Source organism: Saccopteryx bilineata, chromosome 9, assembly GCF_036850765.1.
Source record: "Saccopteryx bilineata isolate mSacBil1 chromosome 9, mSacBil1_pri_phased_curated, whole genome shotgun sequence".
Lineage (NCBI taxonomy): Eukaryota > Metazoa > Chordata > Mammalia > Chiroptera > Emballonuridae > Saccopteryx > Saccopteryx bilineata.
This window is the reverse complement of record NC_089498.1, coordinates 217,597-231,416: the sequence shown is the minus strand read 5'-3', so window position 1 is coordinate 231,416 and position 13,820 is coordinate 217,597. Positions and strand designations below refer to the sequence as shown.

At 52.9% G+C, this 13,820-nt stretch overlaps 1 protein-coding gene across 1 annotated transcript in view; it reads left to right on the top strand.

Moving 5' to 3' along the window:
- Positions 1–1,733: 1,733 nt before the first annotated feature.
- The window catches only part of SPIRE2 (spire type actin nucleation factor 2), a 35,902-nt gene continuing 23,815 nt past the window's right edge, over positions 1,734–13,820 (top strand). Inside the window, exon 1 of the mRNA XM_066243320.1 lies at positions 1,734–2,165. Coding sequence (XP_066099417.1) covers positions 1,895–2,165 — 271 coding nt within the window. The 5' untranslated portion in view covers positions 1,734–1,894. The remainder of the gene's footprint in view (positions 2,166–13,820) is intronic.

Here is a 13,820-nt window from a genome sequence, read left to right as displayed (position 1 = left end):
TATCAGAAAGGGTATTGTACCCTCAAGGGCCACTGGGTCAGCCAGGTGTGAATTGTCACTAGGTCCTTAACAAGGGCCCTACTCATCAAATGAGATCCTAGAACCATGTGGTCAGTTAGGGAAATTTGAGGCCCTGTGAAGAACAGGGAAGGTACTTCCTTTTTTTTTTAAGTGCTGAAACCTGGGACCAAAGTGAAGTACTCACTATGACCCAAGCAGCCCAAGCAGGGTAATTAGCACCTTCTCTGTCCAGTTACTGCACTGTGGCAGGGTTGCCCTGCCAGAGGTGCTCCAGACAGCCAAGAGGGCAGGGGTGGCTCAGCCTGCAGTGGCAGCATCGCCCCCCCCCACCAAACCTGTTGCAGATGGAAGTCTGTATTCCCACAGAGTCTGAAAGCAGAAACCAGCAGGCGTGTGGGCTCATCAGGAACTAGCTCAGTCCCTGACAAGAGAGCAGTTAGTTCCTTGGATCCCACCCACCTGGTGTCAGGAGGGACTTTCCTCAAATCACTGTGTGGACACTACTGCTGCTGTTCTAAGGCAGACCTTGAAGTTTCGCCCTCCCCTCTAGTGATAACTGTGTTTGTGTATCTGTCGAGACTAGGTAGGAAGATTCCAGGTTCTTTGCACCCTTTATTCAGGAGTTAACTTATGTTCCACCTGCCCCCTCTCCAAAGTGCTAACACTGTTATTTTGGCCGTGTAAATTTGGAGAACTGCAAGTTACCCAGCTACTAAATGTAAAAACTTTGGGCACAATCTGTATCAAACTCCTTTTTGGTTGAAAAACTAAAAATCCCCAGGTGACAGCCTACACCCCACCCCGAGTCTACTTCAAGTGAGTTGAAATTACTGCCTTGCTGTGGCTGTTCAGAAGCACGGGGAACTTCAAAATTCCGTTTCTCCTCAGCACGGAAGACATTTCCACGAATGTGCATTTTGTGTGCTCCTCATGGGATCCAGGCCGGGGATCCACTGCCTTATTTCCATCTATTCTCCATCTGCATTTTCGCTGTTGCTCTGACCATATAGAACAATGGCTGAAGAGGTCTCAGGATTAGCCTAGATAGAGCTACCTGGGTGCCACCCGTCCCACGGGGCAAGTACGCTGGCCTGGCGGGGAATGAAGGCACAGATGTGGTCAAAGCGGAGTGCGGCTCACCCACCATTGAGCTAAGGCTTTATTTTTCCTGGAGATAGGAGAGCATTTAATGCAGACACATCTGTTAGAAAGGGTCGTTTATTAAGTGCTTCCTCCTCTGAGGTCTGCCTGGCTCTCATCACCCTATAGTAACATTCTGAGGTCACCTTGCCAGCAGCCCCCCCCCCCCAGAAGCCAAGGCGGGCATGGTGGTGGTGGTGGTGGGGGTTCACAGTCCTCCTGGCTCCCTCCCTAAATACAGCATCACACGTGTCCTAGGCCCCACAATCACTGTAGCGTGCTACGGGCTGAATGCCGGCCTAGGTGTGCGTGTGAGAGCCGGGCGTGGGCGCCCGCCGTCTGGCTTTCCCGGGAGAGCGGAGGCGGGGAAAACCTGGGTGCGCCCTCCCTTCGGCCTGGCCCTGCTCCCCCCATACCCGCCTCCCCCACTTCCTCACACCCAGCTCCCTGCAGCCCTTTTCCGTCTCCTACTCCGCGTCCCTCTCCCCCAGCTCTGGGCTTCTCTCCCGGCCCTGCTTCCTCCGGCCCCCTCTTCTCCCGCCGGTCCCTCCCACCCGGGGCCTCGCCTTCCCCGCCCTCACCTGCGCCGCGCTCGGGGCGGGGCCGCCGAGGATGACAAAGCAGCGGCCGGAGGCGCGGGACCCGCCCCCCGCGCTCGGCGGGTGCGTCGGCCGCCCCGACGCGGCTGTTATGGAAACCGGCCGGGCGCGCAGAAGGCGATGATGGGGCGGCCATGGCCCGGGCCGGCAGCTCCAGCGGGGACACGGCGGCCCGCGAGCGGGCGGCGGGCGCCGAGCGGCCCGAGCCGTGGGAGCTGTCCCTGGAGGAGGTGCTGAAGGCGTACGAGCAACCCATCAACGAGGAGCAGGCGTGGGCCGTGTGCTTCCAGGGCTGCCGCGGGCTGCGAGGGGCGCCGGGCGGCCGGCGGCGCATCCGGGACACGGCGGACATCCTTCTGCGCAGAGACGGCTCGGTCACCGCGCGGCCGGAGCCCGGCGCTGCGGGTGAGGCCGGCGGGGGGTGTGGCCGGGCGGTCGGGCGGCGTAGAGGGTGGGGGACGCTGAGGGGCTGGGCCCGCGTCGGTCCTGGGGATGAGGCTGCGACCTTTCCTTCTTTTCTCCTCTTCCTCTGCTGGGTACGAGCTCCCCCTTTCTCCACTCTCTCTCTGCTGGACCCGGCGCCCCTTTCTGACCCCTGTCTGCTGGACAGGAGGGTCTACTCCGCCTTCTCTCTCCACAGGACCGGAAGGCCCTTCTCTGCCCTGTCTCTTTTGTGTCTCTTTTATGGCTTGGGAGCCACCACCACCCCAACTCTGCAGGCGCTGGGACCTCCGTCCCTAGCCCCTCCTCTCTCTCTCTCTCTCTCTCTCTCTCTTCCTCTCTCTCTTCCTCTCTCCCTTTCTCCCTCTGCTGGACCTGGAAGTCCCCTGCTCCTCCTCCGCATGCTTCCCCTTCTCTACCTGCAAGACCCTCACACACACACACACACACACACACACACACACAATCTGAGATACACCCCCCCCTTTCCTGGACCCCTTCCCCCAACCTAGAACCCATCTCCTAACATCAGGGCCAGGTGCTTTGGTGGGGCTGCAGGCGATTGGGCATGTTTGCTCAGAGGAGGGGAACTTGGGCCTGATGGCTGAGTACCTTCAGTGCAGAAACTGAATTCACCTGGCCAAGGTCCTCCTGATCCAGGTGTGAAGCATCAGGCTGTCTTTCCCTCCCACGGATTTGTAGTGTGGAATCCTTGTGGCACTCGTGCCTTGGACAGGAAAAGAACAAATGTCCTCTTTGGGGTCTTTTTCGTGGGTAAGAGGGTGAGAGGAGAAGGGGCGGTGCCTTCCTGGAATCCCTGCTGAATTGCCACCCATTGCCTGGATTCAATGAGGAAGGAAAATGTGTAAAACTTGGGAGGCAACTTATTTAGTTTTTCTGCTCTTAATCATCAACCAGAACCAACAATTAAGCCTTTGAAAGGTATTTGAAGTCTATTCAGAATGGTGAGTTTAGGTGACTTTTTGCCTCTTTAAGAAAAAAGTTGTTTTCTTCCCTGGGGAACCAGAGTACTGGTATGGAGTATATGATGATATTACCCCAAAGCTGATACCCTGTGGGGAAGCACAAAGGCCGCTGTGTGTGCTGAAGGAGGTTGGACCCTCTCCAGCCCTGAGAGCTGTGGGTCTGCAGAGATCCTTGTGGGCAGGCAGCATAGATGACCGGGAGGACCCAGGTAAAACTAGAGGAAAAAGACAGCTGCTTTGGTAACAGGGAGAGGTCTGCTGAACCCCGCCCAGGAACTGTGGCTGGATTTCTTCTTCTCATCCCTGTGCCCTGCTTGCCTCTCCCTCTGCTGTGGGACACTGGTGAGCTGCTTTATTGTGCACAGAGAGCACTGATATATGTGACAGGTGAAAAGTGTAAGAGCTGACACGGCAGTATCCCCATCTTACCCTCAGGGAGCTGAGGCTCAGGCTCACCCAAAGCCACACAGAAAGTGACAGGGCTTGAGTTCACACTCAGCACACTGTCCTCGCAGGCTGGGCTGGGAGCCCTGTGCACTACCGCCTCCTCTTGCCTGCGGGGCCCTAAAGGTACCCATTCACAAAGATCATTTCTCCTGAAGCTGTTATTTTCCTTACTAAATCACCATCCCTGTTTCCCTCCCTACCTTTGGAGATAATAGCACCTAGGGTCTGGCTTTTGGCACCAGAGAGCAGGACAGGACCATAGGGGCCTGCCTGGTCTGACCCTCTGATTTTATTTATTTATTTTCTGCTAAGAGAGAGGGACAGATAGGGACAGACAGACAGGAAGGGAGAGAGATGAGAAGCATCAATTTTTTTTTTTTTTTTTTTTTGGAGACAGAGAGAGGGATAGGCAGGGACAGACACAGGAACGGAGAGAGATGAGAAGCATCAATCATCAGTTTTTCGTTGCGAGACCTTAGTTGTTCATTGATTGCTTTCTCATATGTGCCTTGACCACGGGCTTTCAGCAGACCGAGTAACCCCTTGTTCGAGCCAGCAACCTTGGGTCCAAGCTGATGAGCTTTTTGCTCAAACCAGATGAGCCCGCGCTCAAGCTGGCGACCTCAGGGTCTCGAACCTGGGTCCTCTGCATCCCAGTCCAATGCTCTATCTACTGTGCCACCGCCTGGTCAGGCTGACCTTCTGATTTTAAAGATGAGGAAACTGAAGCACGGAGTAGTAAGTAGTTTTCCACCAATCATAGCAACTGGTTAAAACAGAGATGCACCTTGCATCTAATTGTGAGAAATTTGCATTGTATTTTTTTTTTTTTTGTATTTTTCTGAAGCTGGAAACGGGGAGAGACAGTCAGACAGACTCCCGCATGCGCCCGACCGGGATCCACCCAGCACGCCCACCAGGGGGCGATGCTCTGCCCACCAGGGGGTGATGCTCTGCCCCTCCGGGGTGTTGCTCTGTTGTGACCAGAGCCACTCTAGCGCCTGGGGCAGAGGCCAAGGAGCCATCCCCAGCGCCCGGGCCATCTTTGCTCCAATGGACCCTTGGCTGCGGGAGGGGAAGAGAGAGACAGAGAGGAAGGAGAGGGGGAGGGGTGGAGAAGCAGATGGGCGCTTCTCCTGTGTGCCCTGGCCAGGAATCGAACCCGGGGCTTCTGCACGCCAGGCCGATGCTCTACCACTGAGCCAACCGGCCAGGGCTGCATTGTATTTTTTTTTTTAATTTATTCATTTTAGAGAGGGGAGGGAGAGAGAGAGAGAGAGAGAGAAGAGACAGAGAGAGAGAAGGGGGGAGGAGCTGGAAGCATCAACTCCCATATGTGCCTTGACCAGGCAAGCCCAGGGTTTCGAACCGGCGACCTCAGCATTTCCAGGTCGACGCTTTATCCACTGCACCACCACAGGTCAGGCAGCATTGTATTTTTTAAAATTTATTTATTTATTGTTTTGAGAAAGAGAGAGAAAAAAATATATATATCGATTTCTTCAATTTATTTATGCATTCATTGAGTGATTCGTGGATATGCCCTGACCGGAGATCAAACCCACAATGCTAACCAACTGAACTACCCAGCCAGGGCCCACATTGTATTTCTTATTGGTACTCTTCAAAGGATACCAAGAGGGCTGTCCTCGAGGGCAGTAGTCAGGGACCGTCCATCTCTTTAGCCCTCAGGGACATATCAGCCCCTTCTTCCAGGTCATTGCAGACTCAATAGCATTTCCTGCTGTTTGACACTCACAACTTGACTGGAAATCCAGGCTGGGGTTCAAAGCTCATGTGTAGCCACCCTATGTTGACCTTTACAGGGAGGTACCAGCTCGTGACATCAAGGAGCTCAATTTTATTTTCCAGTCGATATGATCTTTGGTTTCTGTTCATAAACATGTCTCATAAAGGTGGATGAGGTTAATGGCTTGCTGTCTTTTCAAGATTAAGGAAAATGGATTATCTGAACTTTCTTTTCTGTCCCTGTTGACCTTTCATGAATCAGCTGAAACTTTAGACAACAGTCTAGCAGAGGTGGCTCCCCCAGTGTTCTGTGAGGACTGTGGGATGATGAACGAACACACTGGAAGCTGCGTGTTTATTTCTTGCTGTAAATAGCAATCAGGAGAACATTCTCCGGATAAGTAAATGCTTCCAATAACTTTCAAGAAATCAACCACAGAACTCAACTGTCCTTGGGGGAATGAATATTAGCAACGTAGCATGCAAGTGGAGACCCTTCTCCCCTCCAGCTGCATGGGAAATGCTGACAAGGATAGCTTCTTAATCTGTAGTCTGAAGACTTCATAACTGCTTGGAAGCCCCCCCTTTTTTTTTCTTTTTTTCTTTTTTTTTTTTACAGAGGCAGAGTCAGAGATAGGGACAGATAGGAACGGAGAGAGATGAGAAGCATCAATCATCAGTTTTTCGTTGCAACACCTTAGTTTTTCATTGATTGCTTTCTCATATGTGCCTTGACCGCGGGCCTTCAGCAGACCGAGTAACCCCTTGCTCAAGCCAGCGCGACCTTGGGTCCAAGCTGGTGAGACTTGCTCAAACCAGATGAGCCGGTGTTCAAGCTGGAGACCTCGGGGTCTTGAACCTGGGTCCTCCGCATCCCAGCTCGACGCTCTATCCACTGCGCCACTGCCTGGTCAGGCCCCTTTTTTGAAAGTACTAAAATGGGAAGCATGTTAACATGTGAGATTATTTTAAAGAACCCATTATTGAGCCTCCTGATAGGAAGGACTTTCTTTTTATGTAAGGGGGGCAGGAAACTCATCAGGCGTCCTATGCAGGGCTGTGCAGAGCCCTTGTCTGCAGCTGTCAGTGATCGGGTGACCCTGGGATGCTTTCAGTGACATTTGTCCACCCGAGGCCGGGCTTGGTTGCCACCGTGATGCGTCTGCTGGCCAGACATACTCTTCTCCCAACGAGGCTGGGAGCTGGTGTGGGCATGGGTGAGCCACCCCTCCCCCTTTCTTTTCCCTCCCCCTCCCACTTCTCCATTCTGCTTCTGCTAAATTACACCCTGCCCTACTTTTCTGATATTTTTTGTCAGTTTTGATGCTAAAACTTTTCCTGAGCCCCACTCTTCAGATGCTTGAGTGTCTCACATCACCTGTCTGCCAGGTCACTCCTGTCCCTCCAGGTCCTTCCTCTCGGCCTGTGGATCTCAGGTGCTGGCCCTCAAGCACCACACAGTCTACAGGTAAAGCTGCAGACAGCTCCTTGTGTAGCCTGTGCTGTGTGGGTACAAGGCTTTCCAAACACAGGAACTCAGCGTCCTGCACTGGACTTGGTGTTCCTGTGTCATGAGCACCACGGGGCCAGAATTCTCTTTCTGTCTCTTTCCCTCCCGTCCAATGGCTAGAAGCAGAGCAGTGCTGAAGAGCAGGCTCAGTGTCACAGCAGTACCACCAGTCCTCCTCCATGAGCTCGGTGATGGTGGCATGTCCTGGGGGGAGGACTGATGAGGGAACATCAGTAGGGAACCTGCATCCACCCTGGGCTCAGGAAGCACGTGCGTACATGCACACAGACACACATGTATGGACACATGCACCCACAGACACGTGCACACACACAGACGCACACATACAGATACGTGCACACACATACACACAGGCAGGCACATGCACACAGACACAGATGCACACACAAAGACATGCACATAGACACATACAGTCAGATGCACACACAGATATATACACACACAGACATGTGTACAGACATGTGTACACACAGACACATTCAGGCACACACAGAGATGTAGACACATGGTGGACACTCACACACACAAGCCCTGAGCAGGACGGGCTGCTGTCCCCCTTGATGAAACAAAACATCCTCCATCCAGAGGACACCCAGCGCACCCCTTCAGAGAACATGGCACGGGGGCTGAGGTTGCTGCATGGGGAAGCAGGTGTGGTGAGGGCCTAGCGGCCGTGTTTGTGGGAGGATGCAGGCTCTGGGAAGGGCACCGGGTCTGGGCGTGACTAAGCTAGGTGTGTTTGCAGATAGCATTCCCAGTTCAGTCTCACCTCTGAGCAATGATGATCTCACAGGAAGGCAGTCCCTGACAAGCCTCCTTCTCTATTGGAGACATCTGTGAAACTGCCGGTGCACTGATGACCCAGGAGAGGTGAGCCTGTGTGGCCGCCTCAGCTGGCCCACCAGCCGACCCGCGTGTGCAGATTCTGCCCTGTGCTTTTTGGAGAGGCTTCCACTCCAAATGAGAGGTCCTCGGGGGTCCCTGTGCACCGTTGAGATTTGACTCGTGGGGGATACAGCTCCAGCCTATGCCATAGTCAAGCCCTGGTCCTCCTACCCCTCTCCCACCCCAACTACAAGTAGCCCCACAAAGGCAGCACTGTGGCACTGGTTGGACTGGTCCAGGGATGTGGGCACTTAAGCAAATATGCTGGTGAGTATCGGCCACAGGAATACTCGAGGGTTTCACTATGATCCTGTTAGACTCCTCAGAGGGAGTTTGGTCTCCAGGAAGGCTGTCTGGAAATGGTGTCCTGGTAATCAGACAAATCAGCTTGAGGTGAGCCCAGGCCGTGTGGAGGAAGTGCCCTCACTGTCTTCAGCTCCATCTGGCATCCCTGTCTGTTCAGCGTCAGCACATCTGTCCCCACCAAGGGTGTTGGCTGTGTAGCCTCTCCCCAGGGACTGGACAGAGAGAGATGCTGGCACATTTCAAAAAGCAGATGTGAGAGTAACACATCCTCTGGCTGCAGTAACAGTTCACACAGATTCACTCCTTATAACAACACAGATTCATTCTCTTCCAGTAAAAAGTCAGAAATCCAGGATAATCTCTTTGCCTTAAGGTCAGATGGTTAGCAATCTCGCTTCATGTTACCCCAGGTCTTCTTGCAGTGTAACAGGACATGTTCACAGGTCTGGGGGTTGGGACACAGACAGGCTGGGGGCCCATATCCTGCTGACCATGGAGGGGAAAAGCTGCAGGGGTGGCATGGATGCTGCCTGCATCAACAGCATGGGTTTTGGAATTACAGTTCCAATGCTTTCCAGGGCTGGTTTTCACACTGGTGGGCGTGTTAAACAAAGATAACAGATTGCTGGGCCCCACCCCAAGTGTCTGGTTCCAGCCAGGTCTGGAGTGGGCCTGAGAATATTCATTTCTTTTTTTAAAATGTTTTAATTGATGGGGGGGGGTCAGAAGGGAGAGAGAGAGAGGAGCATCAAGTCATTGTTCCATTTAGTTGTGTCCTCATTGATTGCTTCTCGTAAGGGTTGAACCTGCAGCCTCAGTGTGCTAGGACGATGCTTTATCCACTGGGCCACCTGGCCAGGGTTGAAAATATGTATTTCTGACAAGTTCCTACTGATGCCAATGCTACGGGTCCTAGGACCTGCTCTGGGACTGCGGGTCTACTGTGCATGGGTCCCCTGGGCTGCATCTTAAGAAGGGGTCCTCCCCGCTGTTGCTGGAACACCTCCAGTACCGGTACCAGGGTGACTCAAATGGTCATTGAGGAGACAAGTCATAGTTTGTAGGGCCAGGCTAGCTGAGGGTTGAATCTCAGCCAGGTGACCTCGGGCAAGTCCTCATCCTCTCTGGGCTGCAGTGTGAGGCAACAGCGAGGACTAAGGGAAACAGTCCCTGAAAAGCACTCAGGAAACTCAAGTGCGCTGTCATTCGCCAAGCGGAAGAGCAGTCAGTTGGCATGTCATGCATCACTTCCTGGGCTGCTGCCTGTCAGTTTTGACCATCGTGGGGTCTCCCTGGGATTGTCCCCGAGACACTCACTGGAAGGGCTTGTGTAGGAGCAGAGGCGCCAGAACTTCGAGAAGATGCAGAGACTGAGTGTGTATTGCTTGTCGTGTGGGGCAGCTCTGGCCAACGCACTTGGTCTCCGCTGGAGTTGGCTCAGTTCCTGGTGGTCCTGGGCTCTTGCTTGCAGGGAAGAAGCCCTGTGGGTGATGAGTGAGTTCATGGCGAAGCAGGTTGAGCTCACCCGCCTGAAGCACTGGTGGAAGTGAAGTGGGGGATGGCGGCCACACCACAAACTCATGGACGCCTTTGACCCAAAGAGCTCTCTGTTTGCTAAACAAACACAAGTTCCGTGATGGTTTCGAGCAGGCGTCTGCCCTCCCTGACTTCACCAGCTCATTTCTAGGGACTGGTGCTTTGTCTAGGGCGTTACTGAATGTAAGCTGTAAAGTTTGTTTCCTGATTCTGGAACAAGCATTTATTGATAGCTTAGTAGACACCAAACTGTCCATGTGTTTTTTATTTTATTTTATTTATTTTTTATTTTAGAGAGAAAGGGAGAGAGGGAGAGAGGAAGAAAGAAAACATCAATCTGTTGTTCCACTTATTTATGCATTCATTGGTTGATTCTTGTGTGTGCCCTGACCTGGGGATTGAACCCACAACCTTGGCATATTGGGAGACACTAACCGACTGAGCCACCCAGCCAGGGCCTCAGTGTGTTTTGTTTAATTTTTACAATAACCTGTATGGCAGGTGAAGCCCTGTATTAGAAGAAGAGGCTCAGAGGAAGTCAGTAAGTTGCTCTACAGACACACAGGTTGTCTGACTCAAGTTCTGTTTTCCCAGTAGACCACGAGCTCCAAGGGGGAGTGAGGAGGTGACACTGTGCTTTCACTCACTCTCACACAAATTAGATTCTTGATCCCACAGCGTCTCACATGCTGCAAATTCAGAAAAGATGATGGGAACACAGAGCCTTCTCATAGCAGAAGGGTCTGTACACACACCCTCCACTACTTCCTTTAAAAGCGGGCTCAGCCTGACCAGGCGGTTGCACAGTGGATAGAGCATCGGACTGGGATGCAGAGGACCCAGGTTCGAGACCCTGAGGTCGCCAGCTTGAGCGCGGGCTCATCTGGTTTGAGCAAAAGCCCACCAGCTTGAACCCAATGTCGCTGGCTCCAGCAAGGGGTTACTTGGTCTGCTGAAGGCCCGTGGTCAAGGCACATATGAGAAAGCAATCAGTGAACAACTAAGGTGTTGCAACGCGCAATGAAAAACGAATGATTGATGCTTCTCATCTCTCTCCATTCCTGTCTATCCCTCTCTCTGACTCACTCTCTGTCTCTGTAAAAAATAAAAATAAATCAATTAATTAAAAAAAAAAAAAAAAGGCAGGCTCAGCTGCCCTTACCAGTTGGCTGGTAAGAGAACAGAGCGAGGCCCATGCAGGGTGTAGAGACGTGGCCCCAAGGACAGCAGCCTACCGCACTTCTCAAAATTATACCCACTGGCCTCCTGACTTAGCCAGTAGCTTAGAAGGCATGTCCATATGCACGACATCTACCACCACTCATGGCCACATCCTTCCTAACAGAGAAGCTCTGCAAACCCATAACTGAGTGGTAGAGTGTTGGCTGAGGCATGTGGAAGTCCCAGGTTTGATTCCCAGTCAGGGCACACAGGAGAAGCACCCATCTGCTTCTCTACCCCACCCCCTCTCACCTCTCTCTCTCTCTCTCTCTCTCTCTCTCTCTCCCCCCACTCTCTCTCTCTCCTCCTCTTCCCCTCCTGCTCCCCTCTTCCCCTCCTCCCCAACTATGGCCTGATTAGAGTGAGTTGGCCCGGGCGCTGAGGATGGCTCCATGGTCTCCGCCTCAGGTGCTAAAAAAAAAAAATTATGGCTCCAGTTGCAAGGGAGCAAGAGTCCCAGATGGGCAGAGCATCGCCCCCTAGAGGGCTTGCACAGTGGATCCCAGTCAGGGCGCATGCGGGAGTCTGTCTCTTGTCTCCCCTCCTCTCTCTCACTAAATTAAAAAATAAAATTAAATAAAGCAGGCTCAGCTCATCTCATTATAAAGGACACTTTCTTCTTTTTAGTGGCTGTCTAGGCTCCCTTGTGTGGACATCTCCGTTATGGGTTTGCAGGGCTTCTCTGTTAGGAAGGATGTGGCCATGAGTGGTGGTAGATGTCGTGCATATGGACATGCCTTCTAAGCTACTGGCTAAGTCAGGAGGCCAGTGGGTATAATTTTGAAAAGTGTGGTAGGCTGCTGTCCTTGGGGCCACATCTCCACACCCTGCATGGGCCTCGCTCTGTTCTCTTGCTGTGTGGCCACATGGCTGCTCCAAACCTGGGTGTGGAAGGCAGTAGCCTCCTGGGCTTACGAGGCTGTTCTGCTGTTGTAGTCTTTTTTTTTTTTTTTTTTTTTTTTTTTTACAGAGACAGAAAGAGAGTCAGAGAGAGGGATAGACAGGGTCAGACAGACAGGAACGGAGAGATGAGAAGCATCAATTATTAGTTTTTCGTCGTGCATTGCGACACCTTAGTTGTTCATTGATTGCTCTCTCATATGTGCCTTGACCATGGGCCTTCAGCAGACCGAGTAACCCCTTGCTGGAGCCAGCGACCTTGGGTCCAAGCTGGTGAATTTTTGCTCAAACCAGATGAGCCCACGCTCAAGCTGGCGACCTTGGGGTCTCGACCCTGGGTCTTCCGCATCCCAGTCCGACGCTCTATCCACTGCGCCACTGCCTGGTCAGGCGGTCACTTGTCAGTCTTTAAGATTCTTGTGGGTCCAGCCTGGGGGATCCTGCTGTAGCCAGCCTCCCCCAGATGGGTAGGGTCTCCCCCACAGCTGTCCCCTGCCCTGACCCCAAGCCTAAGCAGTCCTGAGCAGGAGGCCTTTGTGGTCCCATCACTGTCATCATCACGCTGGCCGTACTCTCCACAGGGGTCCCCATACTTTTTACACAGGGGCCAGTTCACTGTCCCTCAGACCGTTGGAGGGCCGCCACATACAGTGCTCCTCTCACTGACCGCCAGTGAAAGAGGTGCCCCTTCCAGAAGTGTGGCAGGGGGCCGGATAAATGGCCTCAGGGGGCCGCCTTCAGCCTGTAGGCCCATAGTTTGGGGACGCCTGCTCCACACCCTTGCAGGGCCCCGTGCCCCAGGGAGTGTCTGCACTCCTTACCTCTTGTTCTTGGAGTTGCTTGGGTAGGTGTCAAGGTGTCGTCTCATCTGCAGGTGAGGAGATGAGGTCAGGGAGGCAGGACCCCAGAGTCACAACCACAGGTGGCACAGTGGGTAGGATTCTGTCCTGAACAATGTCCCTTCCTGTACTTTCCCCCCACCGCCGCCGCCAGGTAGATGGGGTCTGAAGCTGCCAGATAACCCTCCCCACACCACCCACCTGCCAGCCAGGTGGGAGGACTTCCTCCTCTTGAAGTTGCTCCAGGGAACTCGATGCTGCAGAGTCCCCACGGACTTCTCCAAATGAAACCTTTCAGCTCTTACTACTATGACAGAGGATCACTTCAAAGAAAAATTCTGTAGCTTCTTGACTTCTCCTCATTTATTTCATACAAAAGAAACTCGAGGAGGCTTACTTTGCTAGTAAAGCAAAGTACCTCTTGGCAAGGACGTGCTTCCCTGCAGGGACAGAGAAGCAGCGACTGGAGGGACACTGGGTGTCCTGGTCCCTGGTGCCAGCACCACCTCCGTGTGGCATCAGCCCCTCCGTTCAGCTGCCTCTATCTGCCTCTGTCTGGGTCTTTCTGCTCTCTTCTGAGATAATCTTTAAAATTGATTTCAGAGGGGTGGAGAGAGAGAGAGAAGCATTACTTTTCCCTCTTAGTTGTGCATTCACTGGTTGATTCTTGTATGTTCCTTGACCAGGCAAGCCTGGGCCTTCAAATTGGCAACCTCAGCATTCCAGGTCAACCCTCTATCCACTTCGCCACGACAGGGCAGGCCAGGGAGAGATCACTTTTTAAATAACCAGTGGTACTTTGCACGATGCTATGTGACCATCCACTCACTTATACCTGGGCATTCCACGTGGTTAAGAGGGTATATTTTGGGGTCTGGCAGTTCATGGTATGGGGGCCCCAGGCAAGCCATTTTTTGGCTCTATGGTGTTGGGTACATTTCTCAATCAGTCTGAGCCTAAGTTTCCTCATCTGTAAAGAGGGAATTATGGCACCAACCTCCCTGAGGTGGAGGTGCAGGTTGGAACCATAATAAATCATTTGTTAGTTGTGTAGCGAAGGGCTCTGTGCAGAGAGCTGGACACAGCCTCCATTGCCCCAAACCTCACCGAAGGGCAGCTTGCTCATGAAAACCCAAAGACTCCCCAAGTTTTTGGCAACTTGATAGTACCGGGGTCCCCAAACTTTTTACACAGGGGGCCAGTTCACTGTCCTTCATAC